Below are 24200 nucleotides of genomic sequence, written 5' to 3'. Positions count from 1 at the left end.
TTGTTTTTTCAATAATGTTCCCTTGAGGTTTTATTACTGCCAGAGGAGATAGTTGAATTGGGTACAATTACTACATTAGAGGCCTTTGGACAGACACTTAAATAGGCAAGGCAGAGAAGGATATGATCCAATTACAGGCAAATGGGATTAGTGTGGATAGGCAAAAGGTCAGCATGGACATAAGGTGAAAGGGCCTATTTCTGTGCTATGTCTTTCACTCTATAAAATCATTATATCTGAATGCTAATTTGGGCAATGATGGATTGTTAATATGTATTTGAAAAATCATTTGTAGTAATCCCAGACCTGTTTTTCTTTTTAAATAGTTTTGGCTCTTGATCCTGATAATTCCAGGAGAAACTTTTCCATCGTTGCCATTTAAGCTCCAAATTCACTTTTTGGGTCCCCATGGAAGGGAAGAAAATGTTTTTGATCTGAGCCATGCCATAACATTAATGAGCACCTGTTAAATTTATTTTCATTCAAAATAAAAGGATCTAGCCATTGTAGAATTTTGCTTTTTTCCTGAATCAATTTGTACTCTGACTCCTGAGTTTAAGTTATATAATCTACTAGCCTCGCCTTGTTCAATAAAATTCTAATTTTGTTTTGTGCATGAATGACTTGGGACTATCAGAATTATTGTTAGAATCTCTCCTTTTAAAAGGCAGTCTTGCAGTCAAAGCATACATTTGGAAAGTGTTCATAGGAATTTGTAATTTGTAAAGCGGATGAAGAAAAGTTTAAGGTTGTTGCTTTTGCACCAAGGCAAAGTGAAAGGATCATTGCTATATATTGGCTGTGCAATGCTTGGCCTGTGGTAGTTGGAAGTTGTCTTTGGTCTAGCACAATTCTTTTCTAGTATTAGTTTTTGGTAAATATTGAATCTTTAAATGAAGATATTAATGGCAGGATTTTTAATATTTGGGGAAGAATATTGCACAGCTAAATGAATGTATTACTGACCTTGTTACACATTTCCCTACTTTTTGTCTAGGTCAAAGTAACCTTCTTACACCTTGTTATAATGGTGAGAAGCCCTCTGGAACATTTGGACCTATAAATCCTGCCTTGAATACAACCTATGATTTTATGAATCAATTCTTCAAAGAAATCAGCTGGGTGTTCCCAGATAAGTACATCCATTTGGGAGGTGATGAAGTGAATTTTGCATGCTGGTATGTAAAGCATGCCATTTCCTGCATTAGATTCAACATTTTGAATTATCTAGCCTTGTACACCAACATTGTTATTTACCTAGATAGTAATAAGGGATGTAGGCTTTTAATGCAGTCAATGCCAAAACTGTAAATCAAGTGAGCAATCTTTTTAATATAATTGTGATTTGTTCATGAGTTTATAGTCAAAATGAGATTGGAAATCTTGCTGATAAATTACAGCAACACTTGTAACTGATGCATTATTGTTGAGTGTAATTTGGAGAAAGTTCTTGTAGAATGTCATAAAGTCAATGGTCAAGAATGGCTTATTGAGTGCTATCATAAAAACATGAAGTGATGTTTTGTGAGATTTTGAAGTATTATCACTGGGGTCATTCCTGATTCAATGAGTCAGATTTGGTCGTCCAAAACTAACAAACAGGCACAGACGTATACACCATCAAAAGCTGTAACTGTTTCTCTTTACTTGCTCTGCCATTACATATCTATGTATACTCTATTAGTCAGGATAGACCAATTTGATTAATACCTTTTTGCCACAGACAACACCCACTGCATTGGGTATAGTATGACAGATCTGTAAAAACATTGCCTTTTTCCCCGCAGCTTGCACTGCTGCGTAGCACAAACAGTAATTGTCCACCACCTATTGTGGAGTGCTATTCCATCAGGATTACAATGGTTAAATGGGATGCAATAACATTGGGGAAATTACTCCTTAAAAGCATTATCCATAACAAACTTGTTTAACTTTCTTTTAAATGTACAATCTGTACAAAAGGATACACTTTAGATGCTTTTTGAATCACCTTCATAAATATGGTGTGGAACTATGAAGCTGCATTTATGGCTGTTGGTATGGAAGTGGAATATGAAATTTGGTTGAGTGTTTATTCAAATGTACATTTGGGCATACCAAAGTTCGAAATGAGTGTATTAATGTATATCAAGTGCATTCAATCTATTGTTAAATGGTTTGGGTACATAAATTGACTAAATTTAAGTTGTACTTGTTGACCCTCATTTCCTCTAGGAAATCAAATCCCACGATTACAGAGTTTATGAAAAAGCAAGGTTTTGGTAGTGACTACAGGAAACTTGAATCTTTCTATGTCAAGAAGTAAGTACTTTTTAAGCATAACAGCTACACAAAGTAGCTTAAACCTATATGCGTATCTTCTACATCTAAATATTTCTTCAAGCAGACCACTTCAATGCAAAATATCTTTCTCATTGACCTTGTTTAACTGAACCATTGTGAATATTAACTTCCATTCTGTATAATCTGAGGTGCTGCAGGCCGACGAGCTGATAGTATCATTTCCAAATCGTGGTTCTTTTTCTCAATTACCCTCTCCTTTCTCACTACTAGCTTCATTGCAAATGCATATCTCCCGTCAGAATGCCTGTTCATTGTGCGCACTTTGTTTTAAACACTAGGTCCTCATTTTAACATTTGCCAGCTAAGCTTGAATTCTAAGATTCTTTCCTCAAATGTGATTGAATCCTCCACACTTGTCTGGCACTTCAGTTCGCTTCATTATTTCAAAATTGTCAGTAAGTTCACAACAAATTGGGTGGAATGCCCATTTTCCCCACAATTTAAAACTTTTTTTTTCTGGGTACTTTTGGTGTTAGGTATGAGGGGAGGGCAGAATGGTATTTAAGTGATGTGAAGATCTTGGTATCAAGATTTGGAATGAAAATGGAACGTTTTTAGGGGTATTGGGCCCAAGTGATTTGGGGGGAAAAAACACTTTGATTTGTTTTTGAAAAGATTAAAGAGTAAGTGGGTAAATGGAAGAGAATAAAATTTAAGGGCAAATGAATGAAATTCAGTGGAGACCCCTTTGTTTTTCATTGTGATGTTTTGCTTCTGGCTTATCATCAAGTACCTTTATTGTAGGTCTGATTCGGTGTACTAAAAGCATTCCTAATGTCCAGATTGTCACTCAGAATTGACTTCTGATTCTCTTGTGGCAATGTTCAATAACCTCTAGTCTTAAAGTGCAGTTTTATCTTGATATTTTGTAACTCATTTTGGATTGGTACAAAATAATTTAAAGTGCATCAAATTTCAGTCTTTCGGTCCTTCAGCTTACAAATGCCTGACTTGTATACAGCCCATGAATATGAGCATGTGGGAGACCGGCAAGATGGATTTGTTAGGGGCTGCAGACATTGTGTGTCGGAACTCTGTTCACGGCCACATTTCTGACTTGCAAACTGTTCAGGTTATTCACAATGGAACCCTGTTGTAACCTGGGGAGAACTTGTATGGTCCATATTGTCTTTGACATGTAAAATCTGTTGCATTCCAGTAATTTGAAAGGAATTCCTTTTAATTTGCTGGTATTTAAATTTCCCATTACCGTAAGTGTTCTTGCATTTCCTTTTGCTCACTAAGTATCCTTCGACTGGTCATTTGAATAGAAAAAGGGCTGAGCGGCCCATGAATATGGTGAAATTTCCTCTATTGTCTTGAATAACAAAATAATGACAATAAGCTTGTTTAGTATTTTGGCAAACATTTTATGATCATAGTAATTTTAACTACACAAGTAAACTTTGGCTTGAGATTCTGAGAATATTGGGCTGTAATATGCTCTTTCAGGGCACCTAACAATGTCTGCCATTAGATTTTTCCTGTACTTTTGACCTAGTTTATTATGATTGCAAGTTTGTACTAAGGGGAAACTGCATTTGGGACCTCCATTAAACATACTGACTTTATGTATTATTTGCAGTGTTCTAGATATTGTGACATCCAATTTGAAGGGTTATATTGTCTGGCAGGAGGTTTTTGATAATAGAGTGAAGGTAAGTATATGACCAGCTTAATTTGCATTTTTGAAAGGCATTCTAAATGCATAGTCCTGGATTAAGTACTAGAATTGGTTAATTTTGTTAAATATCATGTATTTAAACCTGCAGTAATTATAGCTGGATTGTTGGTGTACATACTTGTGCAATGGTTACTTCTGAGAATCTTGAACTCCACAATCTGTAGAGAAGTGTCAACGTTGCTTGGTCTTGTTATCTTAAGCTTGCTGAGTATATTTTGCTTCTGATTCTATTAATCAAATGCTTGGCATTGCATGGCTTGCTTTTAGCTCCTCATTATTCGAGAGGGTAAAATGATATTTAAACTTGAAAGCATGTTTTCAAACTATAATAGTTCATCAGATGTTTTATTTAGAATGAAATGGAGTAGGTTCTGGACATCCTCATTTCCACACAAGTGAAGGAGTGAACCATAAAATGCCATTTGTAAAATGTACAAATTTGACTGTCAAAATTCAGTTTGCTGGTCCTTCCACTGTCTACCCCCACCCTAGTTTTGAGCCTGTACTTCTCTAAGATGGGCCTGAGTGCTGTGAGGGATAAAGCAGGGTCTGGGGTCTTGGTAATTTGTGGAGAACAAAGATTTACATTTGTTGCATTTAAATTTCAAAGTAAATGGTCTCTACTGATTTTATTAATTAGTTTGAAGATTAAAGTATTTTTCTTGCAGTTAAGTTTTTTTAAATTGCATTGAGACTAGATTTTTTAAAATGGTAAACATGGGTAAAAGTATAAATGGGAAATTCAGAGCTATGACTTCTGTACTTTTTAAATTCAAATTTCTTTGAACCCTCATTGATGGATAAGTATGTTAATTTGATATTTTCATTCATTTAATTTATGAACATTTGAAAGCTGAATACACTAAAGGGTTTAAACAATTATTGGTAACAACTGTAAATAATAGTTAACAATATCATTAATCTCACTGGCCCTGTTGGAAGTTGACCTGAGGGAATGGCAGGGGCCTTGGGCACAATTCGGTTCAATTTGTACACCAAGGACTGAATAAAAGTAAGTTATAAAATACACTGCAAGATTGAAGGTAAATATCAATTCAATACCTAGTTGATCTAACATGGGCAAACTCTTGATCATTTTATAGTTTAAGCAAGTAGTCAGTATAGGTATGTTGGGGATGAACAGCATTTAATCAATTCTAAAATTAAATGGAAGAATGGATTAGGATTTGTATGAAGGCATTTTATAAGGAATCTCAGCTAATTCAAAAACTTTGGGGAATATGAAACTTCTGGGAATACTTGATTGAGCAAATCTGTGAAGAGCATGTTTTTGGGTCAATGACCTTACCTGAATGATATAAAATACAGCAGCATGGATAAAATAGGTTTGCAGTTAAGTAGGTACTTAAACAGTTAGTATATGAGGGGTAATGTTGGTCCTATTTGTGGATAAGCAGCTGGGTGGTAAATGCAATTTTATGTAGATGAGGAGGAAATGTTCAAAGGGAGAATTGTCAGTGGGGGGGGGGACGGGAAATGTTTACACTGGACATCTAGTTTTATATGTAACACTTACTAAAGGTTAAAATAATATCGTTAAATTTGGATTTAAGTTTAAAAATTACAAAAACCCAAGTTTGGTTTGGCCAAGACTTTAATAGTGTTAAGTTTAATTTCTTAAAAGCCAGAATTCCAGTAGTGGTAGTGAATTTAGGATAATTTTTGAATAAGAATAAATTTAACAAATATAATTGTAGGTGGTATATACAGTAATTAAGAGCAAAAGTTTCTGAAATTAAGAAGCTTGAATAAGGACTTTGGTTGAAGGGATAGTGAGTTTTGGAATTAAGCTGGAGAAGAAAAATTTCTGGAACAGGTAATACTTGGCATGGGAATGGATGTTAATGCAATTGAATTCATCAAATAACTTGATGTATGTTGTACTCAGCAGGAGTGCACATTTACCTCTTTAGAATTGCAACAACTGAAAACATGGTCTCCTATACTGTCAAATTTTAGTTTAAATTCTACTTAACTGAATTATTACATGGTATAAACTTCAATGTTCTGCTGTTACAATCTAACAAAGCTTCCCCTCCATCAACCCTGTTTTTTGTACAAAAGCTTTTAAATCTTCATTGTGTCCAATGTATTTAATGTACTAGTTTTGTGACTTGTCTTTATACAAATTTTAGGTCAGAAATCATAATTTGCAATAATAGACTTTAATTGAAGTACAATTTATAGCAATGCATCAAATTTAGAACTGGACTCCTAGAATAAAATAAACATTGAGCAAATACCTATACAGTAGCTACCACCAATTTTTCCTGATTTTTGTTTAGATCAGCTCTGAGGTTGAAAGTAAAAACCATGTGTGCCAAAATGGTGTACAAAACTTCTGCTTTTTGGAGCATCTTTTTGATAGAAGTATCTTGCTTGTTAAACATTGGCCTTGCTCTTAATTATAATTTCTTCTTGCAGATTAAGTCAGACACTGTAGTTGAAGTGTGGATGGCACGCAATATGAAGGCAGAGCTATCTAAAGTAACGCTAGCTGGGTTCACAACCATCCTGGCAGCACCTTGGTACTTAGATTACATTAGCTATGGACAGGACTGGCAAAAGTACTATCAAGTTGAACCTCTCAATTTCAATGGTTGGTTAATTTCATTATTAAAATGAGAATGTCTGTCCTTCTTCCAACTTGCATTGGTACTCAAATTCTGGCTACCAAAAGCACAGCTGCTATAACAGCTATTAAATTTCATATTCCCCTGTCTTCTCTTTAGTTCTCAAATGACACTACTTATCAGATGTATGTAACAAAATTGAATACCATTTGCTAATACCATGTTTTACATTATTTTAACATGCCTTTTCAGTCATCTGTAGTTGGACTTGTTTTTGATTCACTATGAACTAAGGTGGATGTCTTGTTCAGATTTTTGCATGATGAGCCTGGATCTGCTGCATTCTGCACCAGTTTGTCATGGAACCCACATTTAGTTGCTTTGCATAGATGGTGAAAACATCTGCTTGGAAGCTTAATTTTGAATGCTTTTCATTCTTTACATTTGATTGTACTTTGAGAAATGCTATCAATAAGAAGAGGTGAATGCCACAAAAGGAGTGAAGAAATTTGCAAATGTTCTAGACATTTTTAATGCAAAGATCCTGACTTCCCAGAGATCTCGGAGGTTCGCTATTGTAAGCTAGACTGTAATTGTGATGCTGGGTTTTGTCTCTACATTGTTTTTTGGATTGTAGCTGAAGCTGGACACCATTATTCATGTGTGGAAAGGAGGCCACCAGGAGGAAATGGCTGCTGTAACAGCTGCTAAATTTAATGTTCTCCTGTCCTCTCCTTGGTACTTGAATGTCATTTCTTATGGTCAAGACTGGCGGAAGATTTACGAAGTGGAACCTTGCAACTTCAATGGTGTGTTGAAGAGGCAGTTGACTGCCATGAACACTTGTGCTCTAGGCTAAGTAATTGTTCTGATAAGTTGTTGAATTTGAGTATTTTTAAACACCATCGCTTTATTGCAGTCTTTTCAGTTGTGTTGAGGGCAGTCAAGGTGTGGGAACTTCTTATGATGCCAACAATTTAAAAATCTAATTAAATGAACAAACCTTGAATTGAATGTATTGGAGGACAGAAGCACACTTTATTGCACCATTCTGAAATTATTCATTATCTAACTACTTTGCAACACTGCAGGTTGTTGCAAAAAAGTAAGACTTGGTGTTTCCTGTTCAGCCCAATTAGTCTGCTGATATAGTACATAGAGCAGTGCAGCACAGGAACCGGTCCTTCAGCCCACCATGTCTGCACAGACCATGGTGCCAATCTAAACTAATCCCATCTGCCTGCACTTGGTCTGTATCCCTCTATTTCATGTCTGTCTTAATGCCTCTTATGTTATCAGGTTGGTGAAGCTTTGGCATGCTGGCCTTCAGTCAGGGTATTGTGTATAGAAGATGGAATGTTGTACTGCAGTTGTACAAGATGTTGGTCACGGAGTATTTGGTGAGGCTGCATTTAGAATAGTGTTCAGTTTTAGTCACCCTGCTATAGGAAAGCTGCTATTAAGATGGAAAGAGTGGAGAGGAGACTTGATGTTGCCAGGACTTGGGACTGAGTTATGGAGAGAGATTAAGCAGGCTGAGACTTTATTCATTGGAGTGTAGGAGAATGAGGTGAGGGGGTATAAAATCATGAGGGGCATATTTGGGGGAATGGTTACAGTCTTTTTTCCCCAGGGTTTGGAATCAAGAAGAGGACCTAGGTTTGGGATTAAGGGATATTTCATAGAACCTAAAGGGCAACTTTCTCATTTAAAAGGTGGTTTGTGTGTGGAATGAGCTGCCAGAGGAGGTGGTTGAGACAGGTATATTCCAAGTGCCCTTTAAATGTGACAGGTACATGGATAGAAAAGGTTTAGAGGGATATGGGCCAAACATTGGCAAATAGGACTAGCTTAGATGGGAATCTTGGTTATCTACCCTAATTATGCTTTTCATAAATTTTGTATGCATCTCAGGTCACCCCCTTGGCCTCCAATGCTCCAGAGAAAACAATCCAAGTTTTTTTTTTCTAACATCTCCTCCTCGCAGCTAATCCACTCCAATCCAACTAACATCCTGGTGAACCAGCTCTACACCCTCTCCAAAGCCCCACGTTCTTCCTGTAGTGTGGCAACCAGAACTGCACACAACAGGCAGTCCCCAGGTTACAAAGACTATCCATAAGCTGATTTCTCCATGAGTGAAACATTTTCTATAGCTACCCATATTGTTTTGCTGTACATACATTTGCTATAATTTCATTCCATTGAATAATCACTAACACTACCACTGACTATTAGGGAGGCCTATAGTACCGTCCACACAAGTTGATGTCCTTTTTTGTTTTGTTTTTCTCCGCTCCACCCATACAGCCTCACCAAATGATCCCTCAGTAATTCTATCTGACTACTGCTGTGATGTTCTCCTTAATCAGAAATGCAACTCCTCTCCCACCCTGCTCTTTCCTCCTCCTCTATCCCACCTATAGCACCTGTACCCAACATTCAGCTGCCAGTCCTATCCCTCCCTTAGTCATATTTCTGTAATGGCTGTGATAACCCAGTCCCACGTAGCTATCCTTGCCCTGAGTTCATCTGCCGTATCCTCCTATTCTTGCCCTCACCAGCACAACATGTTGGGCACATGTGCCTGTCAGTTCCCTCACTGGCAGAGCCATTTCTTTTCATGCGTGCAGTTTCTATAAAGAATGTGAACAGTTCTGGATGCTTCATGTTGTCAGAAGCACCACAAAACACTTTACTGTACCTCATCCCACTGTCTTCATTAAGCTCTACATTGCCAAGGAATCCTAACCAGCCCTGTTTGCATTGTGCTTGAGATCACAAATTTGATGGGAATAAATGCAATGGTAAGAATGCAAAGGATAGGGCATTAATTATGTCCTTGAAATTGGAGTTGTCCTATCACACTCCATTCTTGATGAAGATGCCTGTACAACGTTTTATATCCAGGATTTAGTGATACATTTTCTAGATATGTTTGGAAGGACCCATGTGGTCACAAGCCTTATCCTTGGTGGTGGAAGTCACTGGTTGGCAAATAACTGCAGTGCATTTTGTAGTCAAGAGATGGGTATTGGTTTATGGTAGGGTAAAGTACAGCCACAAAATGACTACATCTTCAGTATGTAGTTCTATATTGATCTTTGATTAATGTCCTGCACTTGAGCAGATTGTCTAATACTCTTGGTTTCATTTATTTCAGCATTTTATGGACTGTCAGACATTTTATTCCTATGGGGAAAAATAAATAACATTTGAATTAATATTGCTGCGTCTATTTACACATTCCTGTCTACAAATTTGAGCTGTCTGCTTCCTCTACCAGTTTGACTTGAATCAGATTTGTAGTCACAAGAATACTGCTGCACCTCCACACTCTGCCACCCTACGACTTGAATTCAATTTTGTAAGAAACATTAAAAAGCTTTAAAACTCTGGTGGCACAACTAAACAGAAGTAGTTTTCTGGTGTAGTTTGTTGCCAAGTTGCAACATTGCTATAATGACTCCTTGATAATATTGGACACTTCACGGAGGACTCTTTTCTCTTCTCGTTTCTACATTCACCTGAGAGCACATTGGGTCCCTAATTCCATCTGGGGAAAAATAATACCCCACAATCCAACAAAACTAAAATCAGCTTGAGTTGAATCAAGTACCTCTGATTTCCTCGAGCTTCAGCTAACATGAATTCCAACAGTTTGAGTTTAATGGCTTTTGTATGGGAGTTGGGTTATATGCGGAGGACTAGAGGTTTGAGTTGGGGGGGCTAATCAGATGGGGGCCTTTAATGGAGGAAGATGCTTGAGTTTAAGTTGGGAATATCTGTAGCAGTGAGTATGTGAAGGATATAGATTCTGTTTACATGTTACAGGTGGACCAAGTTTCCAGGAATACTTGATTACAAGAGTCATATTTTCATCTTTTGTCTAAAACCTTAATATTGAGAGTTGATCACGTTGCTTGTGTGGTTATTTCTGAAGCTTTGGAAAGGTTACAGATGAAGATGATGACAAAGGCCATAAAGTAATTTTTAAAATTGCAATGGGATTGTCACAGGATCTCAATGGTTACAACTAGGCCATTTTACCACTTCTGTAAGAGTAATTCAGCTAATCTGTCCCCCTACCCATAGCCCTGTAAGTTCTTTACATGCTTTTCCCAGTTGCCTGTTCAATCTGCCCCCATGACTACTGGCAGTCCATTCCATATTCTTCTGTTTAGTGTTCTTCAAAAAAAAAAATCCACCTTCCATTTTTTGATTATTTTAACAATTTACTTTCATTTGAAGCCCTCCAGTTCTTGGTTATTTTGCCAGTGGGAATACAAAGTAGCAGGTTATTTGGCCTTTCAAACCTGCCTAACCATGATCTGTGCTAGGCTTCAATTTGTGCCTGTTCTTTCAAAAAAAAAATCTACCCTTTTAAATACTTCCAGTGTCACACAAGTACACATGGCTAATCACAGTCTGGGGTAGAGAATTCCAGAGATTCACCACCGAAGAAATTCTTATATACCCCAGTTTCAAGTGCCTAGCCCCTTGAAGCAGAATCCCTTGTTTGAGAGTTTCCCATCAGTGGGAAATCTCAACATGTACACTGTGTCCCCTCCAGGTCTTTATTTTTATTTCAATAAAAATTGCCCCTCATTCTTGATTCCAAAGAAGTCTAAGTTTCTCTGTGTGTCCACTCATGACTTTTAACTAATGGTCAGATCCTTCCTACCTTTTACTGTGAAAGCAATCCCAGGTTCTCTGGTCTATTTCCATACGTAGTCCCTCACTGTCCCAAATCACTTCATGAATGTCTTCTGCACCCTCTCAAGCCTTCACATCTTTCCTGGTCTGCCACCCAGCACTGGATACAGTACTTCAACTGGGACCAAAGCAGTGATTTTAAGTTCATCATGATTTCCTTGCTCTGTATCTATACCTATTTATAAATAAAGCAGAGGCTTTAAGGGGATATGGACAAGCTGAGTGAGTGGGCAAGAACAAGGTGGATGTAATGTGGGAAGATTGAGGGTATCTACTCTAGTGCATATTGACAGAAAAGCAAGTATTTGTTAAATGGTGAGAGACTGCATAGGGATGAAGTTCAAAGAACCTAGGCCAACATGCAGGTCCAGTGAGTGATTGGAGCAAAGGATGTGTTGTCTTTTATTACAAGAGAATCTGAATGCAGGAATAAGAAGTCTTATTGCAGTTGCATAGTCTTGTGTACAGTTTAGGTCTCTGTAACCATGAAGGGATATACTTGCCATAGGGGGGAGTGCAGTAAAGATTCATGAGGTTTATTCCAAGTTGGCAGTTTTGCTGTACAAAGATGGTGAGTAGACTGAGAGTGTATTCTGTAGGACTTAAAAGGAAAGGAGGTCTCCGTGTACAATGTTCTTAAAGCACATGACAGTCCAAATGCTTGAATGTTTTCTATGGCAGAATCTAGGACCAGCCAGGTGCATAATTTTAGAATAAGGGGTAGGCCTTTTAGGACTAAGAATAAGAAATTTCTTTAGAGGGAGGTGAACTTTTGGAGTTCTCCACCCTAAGGGGTGCAGAGGTATTGTTCATTCAAAGTGGAGATTAATAGATTTCTGAATATTAAGTGAGTTGAGGAATATGGGGATAGTGCTGAAACATTTTGCTGAGGTAGATCAGCTAAAATATTATAAGTGGTGGTGCAAGGCCAAATGGCTGACCACACTTGCTTCTAGTTGTTTTCTTTAACGACTTGAAAATGAATTGGGTTTTGTTTCAACTTGACTTTTGTTTATAATGCTAAAGGATGAATCTATATACCAGTCAAATTATTAAATAGTTTCAAAGTGATTTAATATTTATGATATTCTGGAAATGCTTTTTAAAAGTCCCAATTAATTGACATGGATGATCAAAATGAGCAACAAGGATGGGGTATGGTTGTAATCCCAAAGTTACCTTTTCTGTTTCAACTACAGGAACTGTTGCACAGAAGAAGCTGGTGATTGGGGGAGAAGCTTGCCTCTGGGGAGAATTTGTGGATGCAACCAATCTTGCCTCGCGCTTATGGTAGTAAATCTTAAACTGCATTCCATAGGTGATAATTACCTTTCCCAACATTCAGATGTACTTGACATTTCATTTGCCATTGTCAAAGGAAATTTGAATTGCACTTGCATTAATACAAGATTTAACTAGTTCTGCCAAAAAAAAGGGTTTGGAATTTTAATTATTTTCAACTGGGAATGTACAGTTTTTGCCAGTTCCTTTCTAGCCACAAATTGTGGTAGTAGTGTATTTGTTATAGTTCAATTCAATTGTTTGAATGCAACATCTTCTACACATGATGGCATACATCATAGGATTTTAAGTGGCTGCAAAAAATGTGGAAGCATTACTTTTATTCATTCAGAATTCTGTGGATTTTAAGATCTTCCCCATGGATCAGAAGGTGGCACTACATGGAAAAGGAAACTCGCCTGACAGTAGTAGAATCTAAATGTGGTAATAAGGGTTTTGGAAAATTGCTGTCAGCACAGTTTTAAGAAGGGGAAATGGTGCTTGACTTGAGTTATAACTAGTAGGATAGATAAGTGAAGAATTGCAAAGATTAGTGGTTTCATCTCAATGACTTGATAGGGGACAGAGCAATGTAGCCATGTTGGCTAAAGCTGGGTGGGAAAGTAAGCAGAGGGACTGCAAGGATGCATTGACTATTAGGTAATTGGAGAGTTATGGTCCTTTATAAATGTCGCAGTACTGGATAGCAAAACAGTATACAGCTGAGGGTTTGAAAGAATGGAGAATGGGCCAATCTGAAAATGAGGTGATTACATTCGAGCAATAATTGAGGACATTTGGTCAGTGCTAAGCTGGTTTCTTCTGACTCAACTTGGAATAAATGTCAGACACTTCTTGTGAAGTTTGAACTCTGATTAAACTAGATCATTTACAGTCTTAAATCTTTTTTAAAAAACCACTGCAAAGGTGGAAGCGAGTTGGCTATGGTCAACTAGAAACATTGAGTTGCAGTAAACAAGCAAGTGCTAACATTTAAATCAATACACTGCTTATAACAAAATATAGGCCACCTAAAGTGATACTTGGTCATGGCTGGATGAGTTAGACAATTCTATCAAAGGAAAGGGCTAATGTTGCAAAATAAAAAACAATAAGATTTGAGAATTTGGCAAAGGATCAAGGAAAAGTAGAATACAAGAATAGGTTAACAAGAACTGTAAAAAGAGACTCAAAGCTTTTGTGGATCAAAAAAATTGGTTAATGTGGGTTCCTTGCAGTCTGAAACGGGAGAAATCTGTCAGAAATACAGCAGAGAAACAAGCTTATCAGCCCACTGTATCCATGTTGATCATCAAGCCCCCATTTGCACTAATCCTACGTTAATTAAAGTGGGAATAAGAAAATGGCAGGTTAAATGCCTTTTGTTTGACATTATGGAAGAAGATGGGGCGGTTTTCCCAGGAGATGGAAACTACAGACCAGTCAGCCTGATGTCAATGGTAGGGAAAATGCATTTTATGGGATTGGGCAGAGTCAACATAAACATGAAAGAATTTGTTTAACAAATCTTTTATTTTGAGTTTGCAGCTAGTACAGTAGATGGGTATGCTGTACTTGGACTTTCAGAAAGTCTTTAAGGTGCTACACAAAATATTCTACAAAATTAGAGTACATGGGATTCAGAATGTGGTGTGAATTGAAGATTGGTTAATGACAGAAAACCACAAAGAATAAATTAGTTATTTTTGGGTTGAAGGAAGGCTGTGAGTCTGGATTACACTTGACTACCCCCTCATCCATCGAAATTTTCTGCTTATTTCCTACCTATATATTGGGTTTCCCCTTTTTCTTTCTTCAGTCCTGAAGAAGGGTCCTGACTCAACCTTGACCACCTGCTTTCTTCCATGGATGCTGCCTGGCCTGCTGAGTTCCTCCAGCATCATAGTGGTTTTCATCTAGATATTCAGCACCTGCAGTCCTTTGTTCTGCTTTTATTATAGAACTGGGTGACTGTTAAGACCACCTACATTTTCATCCAAATCATAAATATACATTACAAACAAGGGGACCCAGTAGAACACCACAGGTCACAGACTTCCAGGCAGGAAAAACAAAAACATTTTGAGTAGTAACCACCTTGCCCCTGACAAGGCCACATCATGATCCTTGATAAGGACCTATTGTGTAACTAAATTTCAGGCTCCCTGACACTTCCAGTTTTGGGCAAAATCTATACTTTGAGTTGCCTGATCCACAGGGCACTTGGGGCTTTGGTGTAATGGAAGGATGTATTACACCATAACCTTAACTCAAGCATTCAGTTGTCACAAAAGTATTATACGCTAGGAGATGTGCTTTGTTTATCAGGATATTAGGATGTAAATCGAACCCTAGCTGCTCTTTAATTGATGTCATAATTTTATTTGTGCATAAGTTTATAACACTGAGTGCAATGACAACTTAGTGCACCAAAAACAGGTGAAACTATTTTTAGATTGGGTGCCATAAGAATGTAAATCTAATTTGGTGCTACTAATTGATTTTGTTATAGTTTTGGTTGACTTTCTATTACTGTCAGACTTAAATGCATCATGACCACAAGGCTTACATTTAAGCTTTTCTCCTTTTTGAAGGCCTCGGGCAAGTGCTGTAGGTGAGCGTCTTTGGAGCAGTGAAGAAACAAAGGATCTGAATGATGCATACAAAAGACTAACAAAACACCGCTGCCGCATGGTCCAGTAAGAAAATATTTTTTCCCCTCCCCCCACCCCCTAAGTATTTTGTGTGAAAAGCTTAATTACCCTGATTCTTCCTCTGATGTAGAACTGTGAGGAGATCCTAGTACTTGCATATTTAAAGATTAAGAATTTAAAGTAACTTCATGAATTAATGCTATCTTGGAACATTTGAGACACCCGAGTTTAAAACAGTTTGAACTGAAGTGACTTTTTTGTCTTGTAGACGGGGCATACCAGCTGAACCACTGTTTGTTGGCTATTGTGATTATGAATACAAGGATTATAAAGAGTTCAACTGAATACGGAATCACTCTTGAAGAAATATGCCAATGTTGTAACTTTTATTATGAACAAACACAACTGCATTATTGAAATTGTCAATTTTCACTTGGAGAATTGATATTTTTAAACAATGTTTGATTTTTTTAATATAAAGAATAGGAAATATTGTACAATAAAGTTCAATATTTTTATAACTTCTAAATTTGTTTCCCTCTTTCTGTACCATGCATTTACTTTGTGCTCTTTCCAGCAAGTGGTGGAAATGCTGTCTGCTTACATTTGACATAGCCAAATTAATCAGTTTGTGTTCAAATTTTACATATTTCAAATGATGACTTTTATTTTTGAGCTTTTTCTGCAATGAAAAGATGCTGGTTATATCTCCATTATCAATTATGTAAAACCAACAAATGTGTGAGATGGAATGGTTCATTTAGTTGAATAATCACAATAAAAGTTTTTGCCTTAACACACAAGTCTCTTGGTGCTTAATTAGCAGCATTCTTGGACGTTTTGTACAAGTGGGTGTAGGACCTTTGAAAAGAGGTGAGTCTCTGTGCGTGTGCTTGAGTTCCACCTTGCAAGAGTCTAAATGAGGCACATTTGCAAATTGTTACTAGTTGATTGGCTTGTTAACAGCAGCAAATAAAGGGAGGGCAGGTATAAGCAGAGCAGCCATTGTAAGACTGGACCAGTATCAGAGTGGGGGGGGGGGGGATTGAGGCTTCAGTGAGAAGAGGTGAAGGCAAGTCTCTGGTAAGTTCCTTTCTTGATTTGGTGGTTCCTTTAGTGTCAGGCCAGAGTAGTGGGAATGGCTCCAGGGTCAATGGTGTGTTCAGCTTGAGATGAAGGTGTTCTGGGAGACATCCAGTCTCCCTGATAACTACATCTACATGAGGTGCATCCAGCTGCAACTCTTTGCAGACCGTGTTAGGGAACTGGAGCTGCAGCTGGATGACCTGCTCCTATGGGATAATGAGGACTTCATAGATAAGAGCCACAGGGAGACAGTCACTCCTAAGCTGCAGGAGGCAGGTAGCTGGGTGACTGTCAGGAGAAGGACCGAATAGGCAGGTAGTGCAGAGTACCCTTGTGGTCGTTCCCCTCAATAATGGGTATACTGCTTTTGATACTTGTGGGGGGGAACCTACCAGAGGAAAGCTGCAGTGACCAGGTCTCTGGTACTGAACCTGGTGGTTTGGTGCAGAAGGGAAGGGGGGAGAAGAGGATGGTGGTAGTGATAGGGGATTCCATAGTAAGGGGGACAGACAGAAGATTCTGTGGACGTGAAAGAGACTCCCAAATGGTATGTTGCCGTCAGGGACGTCTCGGATTGGGCCCACAGTATTCTGAAGGGGGAGGGTGAACAGCCAGAGGTTGTGATACATATTGGTACCAATGACAAAGGAAAAGAGATGAGGTCCTGAAGAGGGAATATGGGAAGGATGTACTGATGATGGAGAGGGTTCAGAGGAGATTTACAAGGATGATTCCTGGAATGAAAGGGCTTACGTACAATGAGTGTTTGTCGGCTCTTGGACTGTACTCACTGGAGTACAGAAGAATGAGGGGGGACCTCAGAAACATTTAGAATGTTGAAAGGACTGGACAGAGTAGATGTGGCTAATCTGTTTCCTTTGGTGGGTGAGTCCAGGACTAGAGGGCACAATCTTAGAATTAGAAGGTACCAGTTCAAAACAAATGAGAAATTTCTTTAGCCAGAGAGTAGTGAAATTATAGAATTCTTTGCCATGTACAGCTGTGGAGGCCCAATCATTGGGGGTGTTTAAGGAGGAGATAGGTAGGTATCTAATTAGTCAAGGTATCAAGGGATATGGGGACAAGGCTGGAAATTGGGGCTAGATAGGAATAGTTTCAGTTTAGCTCACGGAGCAGACTCAATGGGCTGAATGGCCTACTTCTGCTCCTTTGTCTTGTGAATATAGAGAGCTTAGGTAGGAAGCTGAAAAGCAGGACCTCAAGGGTAGTAATCTCTGGATCGCTGCCTGTGCCATGCACCAGTGAGAGTAAGAATAGGATGATTTTGCAGATGAATGTGTGGCTAAGGAATTGGTGCAGGGGGGCAGGGTTTCAGATTTGTTGATCATTAGGATCTCTTCTGGGGAAGGTATGACCTGTACAAAAGGGACAGGTTACACCTGAACTGGAGGGGGACCAATATTCTTGGGTGGGTTTGCTAGAACTGTTGGGGAGGGTTTAGACTAATTTGGCAGGAGGATGGGAACCAGAGTGATAGGTCAGAGGTTGGTGCATTTAGTGTACAAGTAGATGCAGAAAGACTGAGGAAGGATAGGCAGTTGAAAGGGCAAAATTGCAGTCAGATGGGCTGAAGTGAGTCTAATGTGAGAAGTATCAGGAATAAGGGCGATGGACTTAGTTCCACGTACTTACCCATGCTCTATGACGTGGTGGCCATTACAGAGACTTGGCATTGCAAGGGCAGAAATGGCTGCTGGATATTCCAAGGCTTGGATGTTTCAACAGCAACAGAGGTTTAAAAAAAAAAGTGGGGGTGTGGCTTTGCTGATCAGGGACAGTGTCACAGCTGCAGAAAGGGAGGATGTCCTAGAGGGATCATCTACTGAGTCATTGTGGGTGGAAGTCAGAAACAGGAAGGGAGCAATCACTCTGGGAGTATTCTACAGATCCCCACCCAATAGCAGCAGAGACACTGAGGAGCAGATTGGGAGGCAGATTTTGGAGAGGTGCAAAAATAACAGGGTGGTTGTCATCAGTGATTTCAACTTCCCTAATATTGATTGGCACCTCCTTAGTGTAAAGGGGATAGATGGGGTGGAGTTTGTTAGGTGTGTCCAGAAAGGATTCCTGACACAGTATGTGGACAGGCCGACTAGAGAGGCCATACTGGACCTGGTACTAGGCAATAGCCTGATCAGATTTCAGATCTCTCAGTGGGTGAACATTTTGGAGACAGTGACCATAACTGCTTGACCTTTACCATAGCCTTGGAGAGGGATAGGAGCAGACAATATGGGGAAAATATTTAACTGGGGGAGGGGGAATTATGATGCTATTAGGCAGGAACTTGAGAGCATAAATTGAGAACAGATGTTCTTGGGGAAGTGCACAGCAAAAATGTGGAGGTTGTTTAGGGAGTACTTGTATGGGGTTCTGGATAGGTTTGTCCCATTGAGACAGGGTAAGGATGGTAGAGTGAAGGAACCGTGCTTGACAAGAGATGTAGAATATCTTGTCAAGAGGAAGAAAGAAGCTTACCTGAGGTTTAGAAAGCATGGATCAGACAGGGTTCTGGAGAGTTACAAGGTAGCCAGGAGGGAGCTTAAGAATGAATTTAGGAGAGTTGGAAGGGGGCATGAGAAGTCCTTGGTGAGTAGGATCAAGGAAAGCCCAAGGTGTTCTACTCATATGTGAAGAATAGGAGGATGACTAGAGTGAGGGTAGGACTCATTGGGGATAAGAGGAAACATGCCTGGAGTCGGAAGAGGTAGGGGAGGTCCTTAATGAATACTTTGCTTCAGTATTCACCAGTGAGAGAGACCTTGACGATTGTGAGGATGGCATATAACAGGCTGATATGCTAGGGCATGTCGATGTGAGAAAAGAGGATGTGCTGGAACTTTTGAAAAACATTAGGATAGTTAAGTCACCAGGGCCGGACAGGAGATATCCAAGGTTATTATGGGAAGCGAGGCAAAAGATTGCTGCGTCTTTGGCGATTATCTTAGCGTCCTCACTGCTCACAGGAGTAGTGCCAGATGATTAGAGGGTGGCAAATGTTGTTCCTTTGTTTGAGGAGTAGGGAACCTGGGAATCTTAACCCTGGGAATTACAGACCAGTGAGTCTTACTTCAGTGGTGGGCAAATTACTGGAGAAGATTCTTAGTGACAGGACTTATGGGCATTTGGAGAAGCATAGGCTGATTAGGGACAGTTAGCATGGCTTTGTGAGGGGCAGCTCATGCCTCACGAGCCTGATTGTATCCTTTGAAGATGTGACAAAGCAGATTGGTGAAGGTAGAGCAGTGGATGTGGTGTACATGGATTTTAGTAAAGCATTTGATAAGGTTCCTCATGGAAGGCTCATTCAGAATGTCAGGAGGCATGGGATCCAGGGAAACTTGACTGTGTGGATTCAAAATTGGCTTGCTCATAGAAGACAGAGGGTGCTAGTGGATGGAGCATATTCTGCCTGGAGGTTGGTGACTAGTGGTGTTCCACAGGGATCTGTTCTGGGACCCCTGCTCTTTGATTTTTTTTATTATATAAATGACTTGGATGAGGATGTGGAAGGGTGGATTAGTAAGTTTGCTGATGATACAAAGGTTGGTGGTGTTGTGGATAGTGTAGAGGGTTGCTGTAGATAACAACAGGATATTGATAGAAGGCAGAACTGGGCTGAGAAGTGGCAGATGGAGTTCAACCCGGAAAAGTGTGAAGTGATGCACTTCAGGAGATCACATTTGAAGGCAGAATACAAGGTTAATGGCAGGACTCTTAGCAGTGTGGAGGAACAGAGGGATCTTGGGGTCCACATCCATAGATCCCTCAAGGTTGCCGTGTAGGTTGGTAGGGTTGTTAAGAAGGCATATGGTATGTTCGCCTTCATTAGGGTATTGAGTTCAAGAGCCGCAAGGTAATGTTGCAGCTCTATCTAACTCTGGTTAGACCACACTTGCAGTATTGTGTTCAGTTCAGGTTGCCTCATTATAGGAAGGATGTGGAAGCATTAGAGAGGGTGCAGGGGAGATTTACCAGGATGCTGCCTGGATTGGAGAGCATGTGTTATGAGGATAGCTTGAGTGAGCTAGGGCTTTTCTCTTTGGAGAGGAGGATGAGAAGTGACTTGATAGAGGTGTACAAGATAAGAGGCACAGATCGAGTGGACAGTCACACTTTTTCCCAGGGCGACAATGGCTAACACGAAGGGGCATCATTTTAAGGTGATTGGAGGAAGATATAAGAGATGTCAGAGGTAAGGTTTTTTTTAACAGAGTGGTGGGTGTGTGGAACGCACTGCCGGCAGAGGTTGTGGAGGCAGATACATTAGGGACATTGAAGAGACTCTTAGATAGCCAGTTCAGTTCCTTCCTGAATCATTGAAAATGTTTGATTCAAGAATACATGCAAATATTAAATTACTGATGTGCTGTCTTCTCATTAATAGCTCCTACTTATTTTTCTGTCAACCTGCTTTACATTGAACTGTAGCAAGTTAGCTGCCAGACAGCCCCATCAACTTGAGGTTAAACAGATCAGTATCTGATTTGGCACAATACTGTGAATTTGCTCATCCATTTGTAGATTTGAAACTTGGGCCAGTGCCCCAAGGATCTTTTCCTCTACTTTGAAAGGCAAGAACCAAAACATGTGCTGGACTCCATGTTTATATGCAAGGTTCTGGCCCGAGCATTGACAAGTCCCAGTTGTAAACAGTTAAAAGAAATAAGATGAGTGAACCATTTCTTTCAGGAGTCATTTTAAAGGGAGTAGAACTGATATTAAAGGAAACCATTTCATTATGCTAGTCAGCAGGGACTAGAGCAGAAGGTTGCATAGTATTTCAGTTGAACTTGGATTGCAGGAAGACAATTAGTGCAGTCAGTTGGACAGTGGCAAATGAAACTTGATCCAGAGATGCCTTTGGGAGGTGCATCTTCCCTGCTTTGGTGCAATGTTTGTGGAGTAACAAAGGAACCTTGTGTCTGTCAACAGATGTTAGGTCAAAAAATGGTTAAAGCATTCAGGATGCTTTCCTTCATTAGCCAAGGGCTACAATATAAATGCAATGAGGTTATGCTAGAACTATATATCACAACTAGTCAGAGCACAGCCTGAGTACAGCTATACAGATTTGGTCACATTACGAAAAAGGTGTGATTTATTTTTTTCCCCCCTGAAGGGACAAAAGATTTGAGGTTGAGACTGAAACATTGTAGATATGAGGAGAGCTTAGTAAGTGATCTATTTGCCTTGCCAGTGGGATCAAAAATCAGGGCACATAAACCTGATGTAACTTTGCAGAAGGTTTGGAGAGGATACAAGGAAAAAAATTTCACCAAGAGGGTGGTCTGAGTCTGGAACTCGTGGTAGAAGCAGAAGCCTTCATTGCATCACATTTAAATGGTACGTAGTTGTGTAGTTAAAGTGGAATGACCTGTAGACCTACAAACCTAGTGTCAAAAGCTGAGATTAGACTGGATGGCTTTTTCTTGACTGGCAAAAACAACAGACCAAATGGCTTCCCATGTTTCAGATTTTCTATGATTGCAATGTGGAATGTCATGGGCCTTTATGAAAGGCTTTCTGAAAAGATGAAGACCTCTGTCTTAATTCCTACAAGAGAAGTACTCCACTATTTAGTATAAGTGTAGCAAGACATCTTTGCTCCTATAAAGTACATTAGATTGAGTAATATACTGGCAAGGATTACAAATTGATTGACATGGGTAACAGTGGGAATATATTTTTGGGGTTGCAAGCACTGACTAGTAAGGTACTACGGAGAATTGATGTTGGACAGGGAGCTCCAACCACCAAATCACAGCCCCTGAAATTGGCTTGCAATGTAGCTCCACTTTCATCGCTCTCAACCCAACTGTTTATTTTAAAGACTTGAGTTGGAGTTTAGAATTTGAGCTATAACTGATTTAGAAAAATAAATTTTGCTTCACTGGTTCATGAACCTATTTAAAAATTTAAGCCACCTACCAAGTAAATATGTTTGCTCAATTTTCTTAAGGAATCACCAGCAGTTCTTGTAATTTCAGCTGATAGGAAATGAGATTTATGCTTCTGAGGAATCTGAGAAAATCCCCATTATATATTTTCAATAACCTCCCTTTTAATTTTAAGTTGGTGCTTCTGTGCCAGTCTTGCCATTACTTAATTATCACAAGAGGTTTCAAGTTGTATGGATGAAATATGTGTTAAAGTGCTAATTAGGGAAATGAAAATAGCAAAGATGGCCCACTTTTATTTTTGCCAGATCTGGCATATTTTCTCTTCAGGGTGTGCTATTTGAAAGGCTTCTCAGCTAAAATATCCTGCTTATAAATCATTGACTTAGGTTTTGATTCCAGTTCCAAAATTTCCATGCTGAGATTTTCCATCCTCCTGTTTGTGCTTGATCATGTGGCAATGCCCATTGTCACAAACTATTGGAACACAACTGCAGAAACTGGAAATCTGAAACTAAAACAAAATTCTGGAAGCATTCAGCTGGTTAAGCAGCAGCAATGGAGTTGATGCTTAGGTCAAGAAGCCTTCATCTGTTGTGATGAAGGGTCCTTGAGCTGAAATGTTGACTGTCTCCCTGCATGTGCTATCTGATCCACTAAATGTTTTAGTTGCAACACAACAGTAAAACTCTGATCTGCTATCTGACTTTTCAGAAATCCTGTGGTTCAGCATCTGGCTCACCAGGGGATGTTTGCCACACTTATACTCACTGGTGCCTTGGCTTCCTGCACTTCTTTTAAACTTCCCAAGTTCACTGGAAGATTTATTATAACACTGTGTACCATATATAAAAAAAGATAAATTAAAAGTATGTTGGAATATTAGGAGTATCAACCCATAATCCAGAGGAACTGCAAGTGCAGCACCACCAAAGCTGTGAGTGTGCTGGATTATCATGACACTAAAATAGGTGGTGAGGTGGACAGTGAAGATGTTTATCAGGATTTGCAGAGGGATCTTGATCAACTGGGTAAGTGGGCCAAGAAATGGCAAATGGAATTTAATTCTGATAAGTGCAACATGTTGCATTTTGAAAAGATAAATGAGGGGAGGAATTTCAGTGAATGGTAGGGCGCCTAGCAGTGTTGTACAACAGAGACCTGGGAGTACAAGTGTCTGATTTCCTGAAGGTGGAGTTGTGGGTAGACTGGGTAGTAAAGAAGGCTTTTGGCATGATGCCTTCAGCAGTCAGGGCATTGAGTATAGAAGTTGGGATGTTATGTTGCAGTTGTACCAGCCATCGGTGAGGCTGCGTTTGGAATAGTGTTCAGTTTTGGTCATCCTGCTATAGGAAAGATGCCATTAAGCTGGAAAGAGTGCAGAGGAGATTAACAAGGATGTTGCTGGGATTTGAGGGACTGAGTTATGGAGAGAGGTTGAGCAGGTTGGGACATTTTTCATTGGAGCAGAGAATGATGGGTGCTCTTGGGAGTGCATAAAATCATAAGAGGCACATATAGGTCAACGTAACAGTCTTTTTCCTAGGGTTTGGGAATCAATAACTAGGGGGCATAGGTATAAGGTGAGAGAGGAACCTGAGGGGCAACTTTTTCACCCAGAGGGTGGTCAGTATATGGAATGAGCTGCCAGAGGAAGTGGTTGAGGCAACATTTAAAAGGTACGTGGATAGGAAAGGTTCAGAGGGATATGGGCCAAAGACAGGCTTAGATGGGACCAGCTTAGATGGGAATCTTGATAGGCATGGACCAGTTGGGCCAAAGGGCTCTATGACTTAATGTGCCACCAAAGCAATGGATAGCTACTCTGAAAATAATTACCTAATGTTGCCATTCATATTTGGATGTATTTCAGCCAGGGCTATAACATCCCACACCTACAACATAGATACTGTACCCCTCT

At 39.5% G+C, this 24200-nt stretch overlaps 1 protein-coding gene across 1 annotated transcript in view; it reads left to right on the top strand.

Moving 5' to 3' along the window:
• Nucleotides 1-16075, top strand: part of hexb (hexosaminidase B (beta polypeptide)) — a 39972-nt gene extending 23897 nt beyond the window's left edge. The window contains 7 exon segments of the mRNA XM_052019713.1: nt 998-1178; nt 2215-2301; nt 3929-4001; nt 6473-6647; nt 12537-12627; nt 15213-15317; nt 15541-16075. Of these exon segments, the coding sequence (XP_051875673.1) occupies nt 998-1178; nt 2215-2301; nt 3929-4001; nt 6473-6647; nt 12537-12627; nt 15213-15317; nt 15541-15616 (788 nt within the window). The 3' untranslated portion in view covers nt 15617-16075.
• Nucleotides 16076-24200: the final 8125 nt, after the last annotated feature.

Source organism: Pristis pectinata, chromosome 7 (assembly GCF_009764475.1).
Source record: "Pristis pectinata isolate sPriPec2 chromosome 7, sPriPec2.1.pri, whole genome shotgun sequence".
NCBI classification, from domain to species: domain Eukaryota; kingdom Metazoa; phylum Chordata; class Chondrichthyes; order Rhinopristiformes; family Pristidae; genus Pristis; species Pristis pectinata.
Note: the sequence above shows the minus strand (reverse complement) of the source record. Positions and strands in the feature narration are given on the sequence as shown.